The sequence below is a fragment of the Panthera leo genome, chromosome A2 (assembly GCF_018350215.1).
Source record: "Panthera leo isolate Ple1 chromosome A2, P.leo_Ple1_pat1.1, whole genome shotgun sequence".
NCBI lineage: Eukaryota > Metazoa > Chordata > Mammalia > Carnivora > Felidae > Panthera > Panthera leo.
Window position 1 is genome coordinate 4,767,618 of NC_056680.1, and position 18,053 is coordinate 4,785,670.

The 18,053-nt window shown below is 55.0% G+C and overlaps 1 protein-coding gene across 1 annotated transcript; it reads left to right on the forward strand.

Annotated features, from left to right (window-relative positions):
* Window positions 1–10,739: 10,739 nt before the first annotated feature.
* TNFSF9 (TNF superfamily member 9) lies at window positions 10,740–13,411 on the forward strand. The gene is made up of 3 exons (XM_042927406.1): window positions 10,740–10,991; window positions 11,469–11,499; window positions 12,240–13,411. Exons 1-3 carry the CDS (start codon window positions 10,740–10,742, stop codon window positions 12,737–12,739), a joined length of 783 nt encoding a protein of 260 aa, XP_042783340.1. The 3' UTR covers window positions 12,740–13,411.
* Window positions 13,412–18,053: the final 4,642 nt, after the last annotated feature.

Consider the following 18,053-nt stretch of genomic DNA (forward strand, 5'->3'; position numbering starts at 1 on the left):
ATCCCCCTATTTTATGTCAGACCTGGGCGGGAGTCCCACATCCGGAAGGGGCGGGACTTCCTGCTACACCAGGAGAAACGTGTGGGCTTCCTCCCAAATGTCAGAAAATGGGGGTGGGGGGGGGAACGACTTTCCTTTTCACCAAGATAAAGAGGCAGGATGTCCCCTCTATGTTTGAAAGAGGGAGGTTTCCCAGCTCCCCAGAAGAGGGGCAGCACCGCATCCTGCTTTATCCATATGAGCGGTGGGCTTCCCTGTGTGTTGGGGGGGACCGGGGCTGTGCTTCCTCTGTGCCTAAGGCACCGAGGCAGGCGTTCCCTCTCTTCTGTGTTAACAAAGGGTGAGCCTTACCATGTGGTTCCTCAAGGAGAGGGGTTCTGTGCCGTCGAGCAGCGCGATTTCCCATCTCGTTGGGAGCAGAGTTGGTAGCTGCCCCTGCCTTCGGCTTACGCTTTGCCAGAAAAAAGGGGGGAAGCTGGCCCGTGGCATGTCACCACTGCACGGGCGGAAAGTGGCCAGCCCCTCACCCTGAAGAGGCAGAGTCAGAAGCCCACGATGGTGAATGCTGAGTCCTCGATGGTGTAATGGGCCCCCCGGGGGTATTTGGTGGTAGTGTCTTCGCAGGAGAGGCCCTGCATGTAGGGTAAGAACAAACCGCTCTCGCTCGGCTCACTGGGGATGCTGACTGCCTGGGGCGGACAGTTGGCCTGACGCTGACTCTCCTTAGGCCTTCTGGCCAGTCTATCCTGCCTGCATCTCCACAGCCTGGACGTGGTGGCAGGGTGGGGAAGGCTGTGTAGGGAAGATGGTCTGGACAGAAGGCCAGAGGAGGACAGGGCTCCAGGGACCCATGCGTGTGTGGGGTCCTGTGCACAAAGTGGGTAAGGGGTTAGAATAATGAGGGGGCAAGGGTAAGGGGGTTCCTTTCTTTTCTTTTCTTAAAATGTTTTACTCATTCTTGAGAGAGAGAGAGTGCAAGTGGGGAAGGGGGGAAACAGAGGATCCAAAGCAGGCTCTGCAGTGACAGCAGAGAGCCCAATCCAGGGCTCGAACTCACAAACCATGAGATGGTGACCTGAGCTGAAGGCGGACGCTTAACCTACTGAGCCACCCAGGCGCTCCTGGCTGTGAATCTTCTTCTGTTTCTTTCTTGGTGAGCGTGAATCTCTGTCTTTGTAGGTATGGAACCATGTGTTTTTGGAAGTGTGTTTGTGTGTACGTGGGTGTTTTGGTATGTGCACCTGTGTGCTTGCGGATGTCAATGAAGGCAGACGTGTGCGTCTTGGTGCGTGCACGTATGCACCATGCATGTGTTGTGTGAATAGTGGTTGTGCGCGTGTGTGTGTGTGTGTGATTATGCGTGTGTTCATGGAAGTGTGGTGTGTGTGTGTGTGTTCGTGCCTATATCTATGGCTCTGTGTCTGAGCTGGGTGATATGGTGTGAATACTGTGTGTGAGCATGGCCTGGGGCCCCTCACCTGACACCACATCCTGAAGTCAGGCAGGGCAGGGGGGTCTCGTCTCAGGCTGTCAGGGCCACCCACCCTAAAGGCTTACTCCCAGGCCTGCCGCCCTCTCATCCTGTTGCCCACTGAAGTCTGGTGAAGCTAGGTAGTTGGAACCTAGCCTCCTACAGCCCCCAGCTCCCTTCCTGGGCTAAGAGGGCAAAGCTAGTGTCCCAACCTGCCCTCCTCTTCCCAGCAAAGGGGCTTTGGTCACCAGCTCTACCCACTGGGGAATTGTGGGCGGGGGGGGGGGGGGGCTGGCATATGTCAGCCACACATCTAGACTCCAGGCAAGCTCAGGCCATAGACGTACATCCACACACAGAGTCCGACATACACAATTACACAATACAACCACACAGTCTGACCCAGACACACAGATTCAGATACACACACACAGAAACACTGTGCGACAGTATACCCGCAACACATATAGGCCCATCTAGACCCAGACACACACCAGGCTACGCAAATACCATCAGATCCATCCCAACCCAGATTCACAGTCCCAGGCTCAATCAGAGAAGTCACGCACAATAAACACACCTCTCTAAGCCAATACAACACAACAACACAATAACACATGACACAGAGACCCGGAGACACGCATACATATCACAGAGTCAGATGCACCCAGATAAGCTCTACGCTCACACCTCAGCACAGATGTAGCCAGATGTAGAAACAGACTGACGTACACATGTATGTGACATGCACACGTGAACACATATACCTGGAATCGTACATTCACATGGATATAAGTACCTCACAGACCAATCTCAGATACACAGGCTCAGAGACTCACTTACAAATACACACAGCCAAACATACACAGAGATACACAGTACAGACTCTCTCCCTGCCATAGACACACAGATACACAACTCAAAAAGACACACAGTGAATAAAATCATACGAGAGACTGAAAAAAAAATTGTTGAAGGGGGAAAATAAAGTCATATGCAAGACTGACAAAAAAGAAAAAAAATGCACAGCCGGATGCTGTTCTGGGCACACAGACCCAGGATGACAGGTCATACTTGTAGAGAGTCCCTTTCTTCTCCATGCACACAGACACACATTGACCCAGTCACCCCAGAAATACACTGATGAAGACATGTGACCCAAGTACACGCCCAACGGCAGCCAGCCAGCCAACAGTCCAAGGACCCTTGGATAAAGACAGGTAGATAGACCCCTCCACAGATCTTTGGGTGTCGTGATTGGGGGGGTGCTCAAGGCTGGTGGGGAGGGGGCTCACCCAGCAGCAGACAGAATATGTCCAAAGCCACCAACATCCTGGAGGCCCAGATGTGCAGCAGGAGGTGGGGCAAGAGTGTCCTGCATGGGTCCCCAGACCAGGCACTGGTTCCAGATCACGAGCTGGGGCAAGGCCAAAATGGTATGTGGTAAATTCATCAACTGCGGGGCGACAGGGTGGGCACACCCATCTGGACTGGAATTAGTGTCCTGTGAGCTGGACGGGGCCACAGAGGGGAGAGACGGGCCTGGACAGTGAATACCACTCTGGCAGGGGTGGGATCCCATTGCAGGCAGGTACTTAGATGGCCAAAGGGTTGGGGCCTTCCAGAGGAAGGGCAGGGCTGGGGAAACGGAGACCTCCCTAGCTCCAGTAGCAAGGAGCCCCTCCCCCCCCATCCCACACCAGAAACTTGGTGGCTTTGGGGTAGGGCCTTGATAGTGTGTGTGTGTGGGGGGGGGGGGGGCCTGGAAGAAGGAAGGGTGGAACAAAAGGGGCGGGGCCTAAAGGAATTAGACAAAGTGACCAGAGGCCCCGTAGGCCACAGAGGGCCCGAGGAAGTCAGACTAGGGATGGGGATGGTTTGAAGGCTTGGCCTGAGACGGGGACGCAGAGTTCCTGAAAGGTGGAACCAGGAAAGGGGAGAGGACTTTAGATAGGAAACAGAAGGACGGGGCCTGGGAAGAGGGTGGTTCTGGACTAAGAGAGGTACCAAAGTAAGTGGGGTAGGCGAGTGGGCAGAGGGCCTGGAGGCTGATGGCTGGGAAGTGGGCAGAATCTGGTGAGAATGACCCGAGGTGGACAAGACCGAGGGGGGTGTCGGGCGGGGGGGGGGGGTAAGCAGGGCCTGGAAGTCAAGAGCTGGGGGAAGTGGGCGGGGCCTGGGGAGAATGACAGAGAAGTGGGCGGAATGGGGAGGCTGATGGCTGGGCAACTGGGCGGAGCCCAGGGAGAATGACGGAGTAGTAGGCGGGACTTGGGGCGAGGGTTGGGGGGATGTCTGGGAAGTGGGTGGGATTGGGGAGTGGGACTAGGCCTGGGAGGGGGATGGGAGGATGTGGGCGGGACTCGGAGTGGGAATAGGTGGGGCTCGGGTGGCTGACGGCAGGGGGAAGTGGGCGGGGCCTGGGGATAATGACAAATAAGTGGGCGGGGCTAGAGAATGGTCAGGGCTTGGGAGAAGGGTCAGACCTGGAAGGGGCCGACCCACCTTTCTTAGGGTCAAAGTCACGTCGGCGATGGCTGGTAATTCTCTCGCACCAGCGGCCTCTGCCCTGGACATTCCAGAATTTGGACGAGTCTTTGGTGGTCATTTTCTGGCCGAGAGCCAGGCGGGGGGGGCGAACACCCCTCCCTCTGCGCTATCGATCGCCCCGCCCTGCCGAACACCCTAGACGCGTCTCATTGGTCGGCCGCGGACCAATGGGAATCCGCCTCTCGGCTCACTGGGTCTTCCGAGGTACCGCGGGCAGCGCCAGGCAGGGGCGCGGGGCTAGGTCGTTGGAGCCGGGAGGTTGAGGGTCTTCCGTCCCACTGCAGCTTCCCGGCTCTGTTTCCGGGCTCAAGGCCTGACTGATCGGGCTCCGGCCGCCCGTCTCCCCGCTGCCCCGTCGCCACGCCCCTTCCTCACCCGCCTTTGCATTGAGACCAAAGACCTAGAAGCACCTTCTCTCTACCCTCAGGTAGACCGCCCCCCTACGCCCACTCGCTTTGCAGCCGGGGTTGAGGCTCCTGATCCACCAGGGGTCGCCCGCGGCCTACATTGGGTGCCGCTGCCAAGGAGAGGGACCTACAGATTCCTCAAGGAAGTGAAAGACAGGTCCCCGGGAGAGCCTGGGTCCCTACTTAGGAGGGGAGTGGATCTTGGGCGATTTGAAGGATGGGCCTGGGTTCCTTTGGGTTTGTTCCCTTGTACTTTGCGTCTTTGTTCCAAGTGTCTTGCGTGTCTCTCCAGGTCAACTTGCGCCAGTGTGTGACTTATGTGCCTCCGGTGGTCTCTGGGGGTCTGATACTGTGTGTCTCTGATTGCATATCCCAGGGGGTTTGAGTCTCTTTGACGCTGTTTATGTGTTAGTGGGTATGTGTATAGATTTGATGCCTGCTCTTGTGTATCTACGATTATGTGTCCAGGTATGTGTCTCAATGTGTGTGTGTGTGTGTGTGTGTGTGTGTGTGTGTGTGTGTGTGTGTGTCTTGTTTTGTGTGATTGTGTATGACTTGAATGGAGGTGTCTGTGGTACCCCTTTGTCTATCTGCTTTGTGGCTGCCTCCCTGAGCAAGTTGGAGAGTCCCTTCCAGGTGGTGGCTCTCCTGGGACTTCCTTCCTGGGGCAGTTGGGCTTGCTTCCCAGCAGAATGATCTGGCTTCTCATGCCAGGCCCCTCTGAGGGGTCCTGGGGGCTGGCCCTGGTCTGCCTGGGCCTTCCCCATCCCTGTGTCCTTCTACTGCCCTTAGCAGGGAAACACCATTTCCTGCCCTTGATGTCATTGGTGCTAAATTTTCCCTTCTTCAGCTCAGGCTACTGGTTTCTTTCTACGTGTGTGCACACCTGACCACAATTCCGTGCTTAACATAAAAACAAAACAAAACAAAACAAAGCAAAACAGTAGCACATGGAAAATGCAGGTGGGCGAAAGCATATACAGTGAAAGAGCCACATTTGCTCACCGCAGATTCCTCTGTTGTTTTTTTTTTATATATATATATATATACCTTCTAGAAATGTGCTGTGCAACTATATCTCCGCTCTAAAGCAAAACACGTATTTCAGTACAAGGCATCCTGCAGCTTACTTAGTTTTCCTAGCCCCTAGAGATCTCTCTCGAGCCCCCAGGAGGTGACTCAACCTCGTGCACAGCTTGATTACCAAATTGATTCTATGAAGACTAATCTGTCCATTTCTTTTTCAACGGCTGCTTTGGCCATTTGCAATCCCAGCGCTTTTGCAACAGACATTCCTGCCTGTCTGCCTCTCTGTTCAGATGTCCACACTAGGTTTTGGACCCTGGTGGTATGTTCACGAGGAGAACCAGACTGTCAGCCCCACTGGTAACAATGATGGCTAACTGCATAGAGCACCTTATATGCCAGGCCGGGCGCTGTTCTGGCTCCCAGTCCTGGACAATAATCTTACGAGGTGGTCACTGGTGGTAGCCACACTTCCCAGATGGGAAAACCGAGGCACAGAGAGGGGAAGGAATTTGGTCAAGATCATGCAACTAGCAAGAGGCACAGCTGGGCTTAGAAGCTGAGCAGTTTGGATCGTGTGCTAGTGCTGTTTCTCAAGCAGGGACATAGCTGTGCATATACGGGACCCCCTTCCCCCCATACCCTTTCCTCATTCCTAAGTGTACAACGTCACATGGGAAACACACGATTCTGGAGTAGCTGGTCATGCACTCCAACTCCACAAAGCTGAATTGCTTTGCACGACCATGCCTTGCAGTGCTGACACAACACCACAGGTACACACGCTCACGTATGGGGCCCTATGTTTTTCCGTCCTATCTAGGGCTACGGAGACCCGAACCTAGCTTTTCCAGAGACTTGGCTAACTTGTGTAACACGAGTCCCCCTTCTGTGTCTCTTTCCTCCTTCAACACATGTTAACGTTGCCGTGGCTCAAGACCAACTCTCTTTGATTTGATTTCTCCCTTTTTTCTCCTTCTTGTTTACCACCCCCCCCCCCCCCATTTGCTTGCTCTCTCCCTCGTGTACTTGCTCAGCAGACATCACTAACAGTCTCTGTTACGCTTTGCCTCTGCCCTAGGGGAGACAGAGGATCCAGGCCAGCTAGAAGTTGACACAGGCTGGGGGGAGGGCCACCTGCAGGGGCTGGGGAGCAGTGTAGAACCCAGAGATCAGGAACTGAATTTTGCTAAGAAAAATCAAGGCATACCTCCTGGGGTATGCCTGTTCACTGGGCTCCCTAGGGGGAAGGCATGGTACTCCTCCCTCCAACTACTTCCTGCCCAGCGCCCCCCCCCCCCCCCAACGCTGTGATGATAAGGGTGAGGAGTCAGGTCCTACCCCTAAAGGCAAGGAAAACCGGGCCCACGCTCGCCTTGGGGAGACAGCTGAACGCAGAGGTGCTACTCCAGTGAACGTGGGATGCCAGCAGGGTGATGGTGAGAGCCTCACGGTGGGCAGGGCTGCCTGGCTCAGATGTCCCGACCACAGCAGCGCGTCATGGCACTCCCTGGCTGTGGCCTGATCCTTCCCCGGTCTGCTGGGCTTTGTTTCCTCTCCTTGGGGGGTAGTGTATAGGACTCTTCCAAGTCCCTTGGTGCAGGGAGGAGTTCAGAACAGTCATCGTGAGTCACTGAGGCTCATCGACTTCAATGTTTTGTTGGAGTCTTGGTTTCTGCATCTACATATCGGGGCTGACGTTGTACTGGGGCTGTAAGAGATTCAGTGATCATATATGCCAGCCCACCTTTTTTTTTTTTTTTTTAATTTTTTTTTTAACGTTTATTTATTTTTTTTTTGAGACAGAGAGAGACAGAGCATGAACGGGGGAGGGTCAGAGAGAGGGAGACACAGAATCTGAAACAGGCTCCAGGCTCTGAGCCGTCAGCACAGAGCCCGATGCAGGGCTCGAACTCACAGACTGAGAGATCATGACCTGAGCCGAAGCCGGACGCTTAACCGACTGAGCCACCCAGGCGCCCCTATGCCAGCCCACCTTTATTGAGCATTTACTCTGTGCCTGGCACTGCTCACGGCAAGCTCTCAACCAGCCTTTGAGACCTACTTTTATTCCCTTCAACATATAGGAAAAATGAGGCTCAGGGAGGTGAAGCAGGCTGCCTGAGATCACACAGCAAGAACTTTGAGAGCTGAAATTCCAAACTCAAGAGCAGAGATAGCAACTTTTTTTTTTTTTTTTTCCTGAAATGGACCAGAGAGAGTAAATGTCTTGGGCTTTGTGGGCCAGTCTCTGTCGCAACTGCTCAGCTCTGCTGTAGTATTGAAAACACGGTCATAGGCAACCCTCAAATGAATGGGCGTGGCCACATGCCAACAGAACTTTATTTGTGGAAACTCACATTTGACTTTCATGTAATTTGCACATATGCCATGAAATAATTCTTCTTTCGACTTTCCCCGGCCACTCAAAACCGGAAAAAAATGGAACGAAAATTTTGTAGCTCGTGGACTGTGGTTTCTTGACCTCTAGAGCCTGTGTGGGTAACTGTCATGCTAGACTTCACTTGTTCATTCATTCATTCATTCAGTGAATATTATGGAGGCTTGCCATTTTCTGGGCACTGGAGGGAGAAGGGTCACAAAGCAGATGAAATGCTTCTCTTCAGGAGATAACAATTTTGTAGGCAAAACCAGCAAGGAAATAAAGAAATAAGAATATTTCAGATGGTGGAAATGCTCTCAAGGAAACTCAGCAGGGGCAGTGTCACCCGGGACCCCAGGGGGGGGACACTTTCATGCAGGTCATCGGAGAAGGTGATGCTTGTGGTCCCCCAAATACCATTGTTGTCAGCGGAGGCAATCCTTGGCTGTGGGCCTACTGTGGGGGTAGGACTTAATAATAAACAGACTGGCCCAAGGGGCCCCCGGTGGCTCAGTTGGTTGAGCTTCTGCCTCTTGATTTCAGCCCAGGTCTTGTTCTCACTACATGGGGCTCTGCGCTGACGATGTGGAACCTGCTTGGGATTCTCTCTCTCCCTCCCCCACTCGTGTGCCCTCTCTCAAAATAAATAAAAAAACATTAAAAAAAAATCTTTTGGTTTTTATTTATTTTGAGAGAGAGAGAGAGAGAGAGAGAGAGAGAGAGAGAGAGAGAGAGGCTGTGAATGGGGAAGGGGCAGAGAGAGAGAGAGGGACACAGAATCCGGAGCAGGCTCCAGGCTCTGAGCTGTCAGCACAGAGCCTGATGCAGGGCTTGAACCCAGGAGCCGTGAGATCATGACCTGAGCCGAAGACGGATGCTCAACCGACTGAGCCACCCAGGCGCCCCAACATTTAAAAAAAAAACCTTAAAAAACGAAACAAAACCAGACTGGCCCATGGCCTGTGAGCTTCTTGGCTGAGTGATGCCATCAGAAGGGGGCCCTTTGGCCTCGGTATCTGTGTATCTTCCTTCCTGGTTGGTCAGGTTCCTAGGAGATGGGCCTTTTACTGTCGCATCTTCCCAGTCCTGGGTGCTGAGTGGGGGTGGTGAGGGCTGCGGTGGGGACATTTCAGCTCCTGCATTCAGGGGCACCGGTGTACTTAACGCTCTGGTGTCCAGGGTGACTCTTGGACCTTAGCTGCCACCCATCACACTCTCTTTCGGAGCCCTGGAGGGTGGGGTGGCCGCCAACCACCGTGCCTTGGGGGATGGTGATGGCGGCATTGTGCCAGAGAGATCATTTTGGCTCCCCAGCCTGCTGGCTGACAATTTTGGCTTAGTTTTCGAAAACAACTGCTCTAGCTGTGACCGCGCTGGGGTTTCGGGAAAAAGCACAGTGTACCCGGTGCTGGGCTCATCATCTCTGCCCAGAGTGACGCTGGAACGGAAAGTGAGCGTCAAGAAGGTGTCCCCTGCCTGCCGGTCTGGGGAAAGAACATTCCGGCGGCAAGTGCCCGGTATGATGCAGTGGCCTGGAGGGCTCATCCCCACCGAGACTCCTCAGAGACTCCAGAGTTTACGCTCCCAGAGCGTCAGCAGGTCTAGCTTGTGGTGCTATAATTTGCATAACTAACAAATCCCCAGGTGCTGCTGCTGGTTCGGGTATCACACCTTATAAACCACTCATACCGGAAGCACTTAGCACCTGTGCACCAACAACGGCCAGTGTCATCATTGTTTTCTTCCCCTAATTCCCCAGGGAGGCCCAATACAACAAGACAGAAGGCAGGGGCGTGCCATCGTATACTTAACTCAGTTGAACCAGCATAACCCCCCTTCCCACCCCCTGCATTTCCTGGCTGCCCAAGCAGGGCCGAGATCAGGTGTCCTGCGGGCCCTCCCAGTTCCCACAGGGAAAGTGAGGCCTGCAGAGGGTCAGAGGATTGGCGTGGCCACCCGGGCCGGGCCGGTCAGGGCAGAGCAGGGCTTTTGTAGGAGCTCAGGACTTTTCCAGGGCCGCCCGTCTCTTAATGAACGGTGGCTTCCTCTTTTGGGGCCGAGTTTTGGCCCCTGCTCCGCTCCTCCTCCCGCCTCCGCCTCCGCCTCCGCCTCTACCAGGGACAGCGAATGGGAAATTTGAGTTTCCTCTGCTTTAGCCAGGGCTGGCTCTTCCCTACAAGGGGGATTTCTCTACCTGGACTCTCCAGCCTTCTGCCTGCGGGGTCCAGAGGGGGCCCCTGCCGGGAAGCGCCCAGGTGGGTGGGTGGGGGCAAGATGGGGAAGGCCCAAGGCTCCCCGGGAAGGTGAGGGAGGGTTGTGGGGGGGGGGGGGAGGGCTGGCTGTCCTCTGACCCCTCCGCAGATATGCTGGATTTAGGGGAGCGCTGCGGGGCGAGGGCCTAGGGAGTGGCAAGAAGGAAGGGAAAGAGACAGAGACTGGGAAACAGAAAATCAGAGAGGCAGAGGCCTAGAGAGACAGGGGGAGTCACGGGGAGACAGAAGCAGACGCACGGAAATAATGAGGCCGAGAGACGGAAAGATCCCGCGCGACCTCCTACGGAGACAGTGGTCAGATAAAGAGCGAGCGAGAGGGGCACAGGGAAAAGAGGCGGTGCAGAGGTACAAAGAGACACCCAGAGAGACAGAGAGGCGGAGAGAGATCGCCGGGAGGCACGGGAGACAAGTAGGGACGAAGAGGAAACGGCGGGCTGGCCCTCGGAGGGCGAGAAAGGAGAAGGAGAGTGGAGATTCAGAGAAGAGAAAGTTAGGGAAACTTCGCACGGAAGGCCGAGGGGGGCGGGACGCCGGGATCCCCACCCGCCCCGCCCCGGAAAACGCGGCTTCCGGAGGGTCGCTATAAAGCGCGGCGCCCCGGGCCCGGCTGCAGCCGCTCGCCGCCGGCCATGTGCCCCCGCGCCGACGCCGTCCCGGACCCCGAGGCCCAGCGGCCGCCCGCGCCCCCCGGCCCCGCCTGCCGCCCGCTGCCCTGGGCCCTCAGCGTCGCGCTGCTGCTGCTGCTGCTCGCCGGCACCTGCGCCGCCTGCTGGCTCAGCGCCTGGGTCGCGCCCGCGGCCTCCGCGGCGCCCGGCCCCAGCCTCCCCCGCGTCCCCGAGCAGCCGCCCGACGCCCGCGCCCGCCTCCCCGACTCTCCGCAGGTGAGATGCGCCCCAGCCCCGGGGCCCCCGAGCGCACCCCTTGCTTCCGCAGGACTTCGCGGGGGCCCCTCCCGGCGGCACCCCGTCTGCATCCCGGGCCCCGGACCCCGAGGGCTAGTCACCTCGAACCGCTGAGGGGACTCAGGCTCTTTCTCAGCTCCCGGAGGACCTCGGTTTTTCTCCCGCACCCTTGGGGTATCCCCCTGTCCCTCCCCAGGGGGCCCCCGGAGGGTTCCTCTCCTCTTTACTGAACCACGAGGTTCTGCCCGGGCAGACCCCAGGGCTTGGGGCCAGCTTGAGCCACCAGCCTGGGGTGTGCGTGTGCGCTCCTGCTGAACGTTTGGAGCCCGCGGCGGGGCGAGGGCGGGGGGCTCAAGGCCTGCGCGGACCCCGGGGACCCCCCTCCCCCGCTCTCCCGGGACTGCGGCAGCGGGAGGGGGGGGCCTGCATCCCACTTTCCGCCTTTCCTCTTCGCAGGCCGTGTTCGCGCAGCTGGTGGCCCAAGATGGTGAGTGTCCTGCGTCATTCCCTTGGGGGGGGGGGCGTGGGGGCCGGGGGTGGCCAGGAGGCTGAGGAACCCTCGGGAGAGGGAGGCCTCCACTCCCCCCATCTGGCCCTCTTCCCCCCACTCTCTAAGAGCTGTCCCCTCACCTCTTTGAACCTTCTCTGTCTTTCTGACCTTCCCATGACCCTCTCTGGGTGCCACTTTTCTTCTTCTGACCTCCAAATGTGCCTACCTCAGACGCCCGCACCCCCACCCCTGCCGTGGCACCTGTGGCTTGATCCCACAGACCCCAGCCTGCTCTTGTCTCTCCCACTGGGTTCCCCGAGGTCCTGACTTTCCTCTCCTTCTCCCCCAGTTCCCTTTGCTGCTTCTGGAGACCTCCTTCTAACCTCTTTCCCCTTCCAGACGCTTCCTCCCTATTCTTCCCTCCCTCCCCCTTCCCCTTCCCCTCCCCCTCCCCCTTTCAGACTCTCCTCCCCACCCTTCCCCTCTGTCTTCTCCCGCTTCCTGAGACCCTCCCCCCACCACCTCTCCCTCCACCTCCTCCCTCTCTGAGGCGCCTCCCCCTGCCCCTCAGATCCCCCCCTGCCCTCCCTGGCCAAACCCCTTCCTTCCCTTACCAGCCTCACCTCCCTCTGGGAACCTCTTCCTTCCAAGACCTCCCCAGCGCCCCTCCCCAGGCCTGCACCTCTGCCCCCCAGCAGTGCTCAGCCAACCTCCCCTCTTCTTCCTCCCTCCTTCAGTACAGCTGACTGAAGGGCCCCTGCGCTGGTACAGCGACCCAGCCCTGGCAGGGGTGTTCCTGGGGCCCGGCCTGAGCTACGACCAGCACTCGCGGGAGCTGATGGTGGCGGAGCCTGGCGTCTACTATGTTTTCTTGCACCTGAAGCTGCAGCGGGTGGTATCCAGCTTCGGCTCGGGCTCTGTCTCCGTTGCCCTGCACCTGCAGCCCCTGGGCGCTGGGGCTGCGGCCCTGGCCCTGACCTTGGACCTGCCGCCTCCATCCTCCAAAGCCCCGGACTCGGCCTCTGGTTTCCGAAGCAGCCTGCTGCACCTGGGCCCAGGCCAGCGCCTGGGCGTTCACCTGCGCGCAGAGGCGGGGGCACACCCTGCCTGGCAGCTTGCGCAGGGCGCCACGATCTTGGGCCTCTTCCGAGTGGCCACCAAAGTCCCTGCTGGACTCTCCCTGCCGCCATGGCCCATTGACACTGGGCCCGGGTACCCCCCGCCGGACAGAGAATGAATGCTGCCTTCTTTCACCGGGGCTCTTGGTGACGCCCGGCCACTCTACCTCACCCGGCTTGGCAGGGGTCCCCGCTGCTGACCCCCTCCTCGAGGACTCTCCAATGGGACTCTCTCCCACTCCTGCCTCAAGTCGAACTTTTGGTATTTATTCTGAGCCTGAGCTCAACGGCGTACTTTATATTAGTCCACTGTATTAATCCATTCAATGTATATTTATTGAACATCTTCTATATGCCAGGCCCTGTGCAGGGCTGGAGACAGAGCAGCAAACAACAGGAAAAAACAACTATTTATGTCAATATGTGAGAAATAAAGACTCATCCACAGCCCTGCTGCGGCTTTCGAGGGGCTGGTCTTTGGGGGTCCGTGTGACTACGCCGTGTGACCTTCACGCATGGAGTTTGTTTTGAGCATCTCCTGTGTCGTCAGGCACTGTTTGAGATGTTGGGGACGCGGCCCTGAGCAGGCCAGATAGCCCAGCTTTTGCCAAGCTGGCCGTCAGGTATGCCCGCTTGACCCTGTTAACCATGACGGCGTGCGACCCCGTATGACCAGACCACGTGGGGGGCATGAGGTGGGGCGTGGCACGGGGTTAAACAATACTTACAAACTTAATGACTACGAAATATTGAGGCTTTGTTGCATGCCAGGCAGCATGAGTTACCTTCTATGAGACCTAACTATCCTATACTTTAGGGATTTCTTTCCCATCTTATTATTATTTGGGCTCCTGAAGTCACCTACTTCTTGTATCTGGCGGAGGTGTCGTGGAACGCCATTCTGCAGGACCTGGCTTGCCGACTGTGTTCCGTGACCTCACGCTGGTAACTTAAAATCAGCCAAGAGGCATCTGCCTGCAAATGCTTCAGGTCGGCTTCATGTGTTGTGTGTGGATCATCCGTTTAAGACAGCGATGGAGAAAATGATGTTAAACATGTAGATTATGCTTAAAAGCGTGTCCTGTCTTGGGCTGTTGCGTTGTGAATAGCACACGGAAAATTGAGGAAGTCTTGTGTTTTCGGACCATTTATCGGATTTAGCAAAGATGTTGCTCAACATGACTGGCAAGCCAGTGAGCGTGGACATCTTTGTCATCCCAGGCCATCTGCATCTTTAAAGGAACAGGATCAACCAATATTCAGTTGTCACTTGGAATCCCGGGTGGCTCTGGGGACAGGAGTGGGAAAAATCAAGGGAGGTCATCTGTCAGAATTGACTATGGAGTTTGCAATGAAAAGTATTTTATATATGTATTTTGCAGATTCTGTGCTGCACATTTTTGCCAACAAAGTTGATAATAAATGCACATAGTCATTGCCCCCCCTCTGGAGAGCTGGTTGTTAGGCATTTGCTAGCACACCAGTGTCTCCGGGCCAGGCCAGCTCCCCCAGCCCCATAACGTCCCCACCACGTAGGTCTGCCTGCTGGTCAACACAAACCAGCTGGATCTCAGCGTGTTTTTTATTTTTTTTAATTTCTTATTTTTTTTTTTAATGTTTTTATTTTTGAGAGAGAGACAGAGCGAGCAAGCTGGGGAAGGGCAGAGAGGGAGACACAATCCGAAGCAGGCTCCTGGCTCTGAGCTGTCAGCACAGAGCCCATTGCGGGGCTTGAACCCACCAACCGTGAGATCATGACCTGAGCTGAAGTCCCACGCTTAACTGACAGAGCCACCCAGGCACCCCTGAATCGTGGCTTCTTATGCAGGACGGAAGAGGCTGGGGTGGGCAGAGAAGTCCCCACAGAGCAGATGACCTGGAGGGGCCTTAGGAGGAGGTAAGGGAATGAGGGAAGCAGAGTTGGGAGAGTGGCCTGCACTGGCCAGACGGGGGTTGTGGGATGGGCAGTGAGGCTGCGGGTGTGGAGGCGAATGCCGTTTGCCTGACCCACTTCTACCCGTCCTCAAAGAGTCCCTCCTGAGTGGGCAGAACTGGCATTGAGCTGACACCTGTGAATGTCCCCCCCTCCCCCCATATTGGCAATGAAATTATGAAACGAATTGGTTGTTCTGCGAAAAGGAAGCAAGTGCAAAATGACCTCTAAAGGCCCGAGGAGCTGTTAAGACGGGAGAAAAAGGTCTGCCAGTCCAGCTCCATGAGAAACGGTTTATTAAGGGGGCTTACAGGCAGAAGGCCGTTTGGAGTGGCTTTGGAAACCCCCACCTCCTGTCAGACCTGCTGGAGGCTGGGAGTCCATAGTGGGGGGGGGGGGGGGCACTCAGGAGGAGCATGCTTGAGTCATGCACCAGAGCCGATCAAGGACCTCCCATACTCAAGGGTGTGGTTAAATAAAAGGGAAAGACTGTGTGTGTGTGGTGCCGCACTTCACAGTGATCATTGTGGCCGTTTGTCCAAGATCGCTTTAGTCTGGGTCACACGCTGGCAAATGCCTGTTACCGCCTGCCCCCATTGCTAGATGCTTCCTCTGGACTTCCGCCCTTGCCGTCCAAAACCTTGCCCTTGGTGCACCTCCAGGGTTGTTGGGGGAAGGGCGCTTCCCAGAACCCTTGGTCCAGGGGCCAGCTTCCGGCTACCCTGGAAGCCCGGTTGTTGCCTATTTTGAGTAGCACCCGGTGACGCCAGTCCTCTGGGGCAGCTGATTGGGCCGGAGTGGACACATGACTCGAGCTGGGCCAATCACGTCCCCTGCACAGGAACAGGGGCAGGCCTGGCTCTACCGAGGGTATTGATCAGGAGTCACAGAAGCGTGGAGGGAGCCACGTGCAGACACAGAAAGGGGGAAGGAAGATGTATGGGGATTCGCAGATGAGACCAAAGAGCCCTAGAGAGACAGAGGAGCTACCTAGGTTCCCTACTTGTCTCTTCCAGGTGATGTGGGGAAACCCTAGTGGCGTTCGTTTCCTGGGGCTGCTCCAACAAAGTGCCATAAACTGGGTGGCTTAAAGCACCAGATAATTACTGTCTGCCAGTCCTGGAGGCCAGAAGTCCGAATTCGAGGTGTTGGCAAGGCCATGCTCTCTCCAACAGCCCTGCCTCTTCCAGCTTCTGGTGGGTGCTGGCCCTCCTTGGCGTTCCTTTCCTGGCTACCGACGTTACTCTCATCTCTGCCTCCATTGTGGCATGACTGGTTCCCTTCTGTGTGTCTCGTGTTTCTCTTCTGTTTGTATAAGGACACTGCTCTTGCTGGAGGGAGAGCGTCCAACTTCCTACTTCAGTATAACCTCATCTTAATTTAACTGGTAATATCTGCAAAGACCCTATATCCAAATAAGGTCACACTCTCACGTTCCAGAAAGGACATGAACACCCCACATCCCACCCCACCCCACCCCGTGGCGGCGGGGGTGGGGGGGGGGCGACATTATTCAACCCAGTACATTTAGTATCTACCCTTAGCAGCCATGAGAAACTTGGGTGCCCTCCCATGAATTTCCTTCTGGGGTGGGTTCTGTTCCTTGCTGCTCGAGGATGCAGGCCTTCAAGGTTGTTGGTGCCTTTCTTGGTAGTTTTGGGGTCTGAGAGTCTGTCCTACTTCCTGGGTTATTTGGGTCTGGGCGTGTCCCACGACAAGGATACTTAGGCCGCATAATGTGGTAGGATGTTACCAATACCCAAGGTATACAGATGGAATTCGACAACAGTAACAGTAATTACAGCTGACATTTATTCATGCTTACTGTTCCCAGGCACTAATTGCTTTGCAAAGACTCCAGCAGAAAGCTGCTATTTTATTTTAATTCTCATTTTACAGGCAAAGAAACGAAGGCCGGGGGAGGTTAGCCCAAGATCAGACAGCTAATAACAGAGTGGTTGACAGTGTGAGTTGTAGAACCAGGCTTCCTGGAGCCCTAGTCACTTCCAAGTGACCTCATAGAATACAGAAAAGTTGGGGTCGAATAGTGCCCCCCCCCATTCATATGTGGAAGCCCTACCTGCTCAGGACCTCAGAATGTGACTGTATTTGGAGATAGGGTCTTTACAGAGGTAATTGTGTTGAAAGGAGGTCATTAGGCTTGGCCCTAATCCAGTATGACTGGCATCCTTGTAAAAAGGGGAAATTTGGAGATAGACACACACACACACACACACACACACACACACACACACGGAGAATGCCATGTGATGGTGAGGAGGCACATCAATAAACCAAGGCCTGGGACAGACCCCTGCCTTGCAGCCTCAGAGAGAACCAGTCCTGACCACACTTTGATTTTGGACTTTTGGTCTCCGGAACCGTGAGAGAATAAATGTTTTGTTTAAGACACCCACTTTGTGCTACTTTGTTGTGATAGCCCTAGCCAACTGATACAGATGGTTACAGGATTCCTTGCCTTTAAGAGACACTTAATGCACAGTGCCAGGCTCTTGATAAGCACTCGATACATTTCACACCAACTCACACATGGAATTCTACAGTGACATATGGGTGTGTGACAAAGAAACAATGGAATGCCTGAGTGGCTCAGTCCATTGTGTCCAACTCTTGATTTCGGCTCAGGTCATGAGCTCATGGTTCATGAAATAGACCCCTTCATCGGGCTCTGTGCTGACAGTGTGGAGCCTGCTTGGGATTCTCTCTCTCTATCCCTCCTCTGCTAGTGCTCTCTCATCTCTCTCTCTCTTTCAAAAATAAATAAACTTAAAAAGAAAACAAGAACAAAGGAGAGGGGGTACAATGGCACATCTGTGATGTCATAAAGACACCCTTGCCAAGATAGGGGTTATAAAGTTACAAAGGCAATTCTAGAAAGATGTGGTGTTGCAAAGACAACCACAGAGGGGCGCCTGGGTGGCTCAGTCAGGGCTCCCGTCTTGATGATCTCTTGGTTGGTTGTGCAATCTAGCCCCATGTTGGGCTCTGTGTTGAGTGTGGAGCCTGCTTAATAATCTCCCTCTGCTGCTCCCCTGCTCTCTCTCTCTCTCTCTCTCTCAAAAAATAAAATAAAAACAAAAATAAAAAAGCCTAAAAAAAAAAAAAAAAAAAAAAAAAAAAAGACGACCATGGATTCATAGTCTTGCATCCACAACTCTAAAATCCCCAAACAGAAAAATCTTCATAAACGCCTTCAGCAGCCCAAATGGACTGAACTCATGTGAATGTGTTTATGATTTTTACTTATTCCTTAGCTCAAATATTCCTATAATAGGGATGTTAGTATGCTTGATTAATGGGTGCTGTTCCAGAAGCCTGTGGTGTGTGGTGGTAATATATGTATAATATATACTGTATGAGTCCCCTTTAATATGAGGTCATATATGGTACGAGTCTGCTTTATTACTCACACAAAACCACTGCTGATTCTTCTGGCCACCAAATCTGTGGAGGCTTTTCCTGACACCAATAAGCAATTC

What these genes read in the sequence shown, in the direction of transcription:
- TNFSF9 (XM_042927406.1), top strand. Translation starts at nt 10,740, where the DNA reads ATGTGCCCCCGCGCCGACGCCGTCCCGGACCCCGAGGCCCAGCGGCCG. An exon ending in GCCTCCCCGACTCTCCGCAG is followed by an intron (nt 10,992 to 11,468) that starts GTGAGATGCGCC and finishes TCCTCTTCGCAG; the next exon opens with GCCGTGTTCGCGCAGCTGGT. An exon ending in GCAGCTGGTGGCCCAAGATG is followed by an intron (nt 11,500 to 12,239) that starts GTGAGTGTCCTG and finishes TCCCTCCTTCAG; the next exon opens with TACAGCTGACTGAAGGGCCC.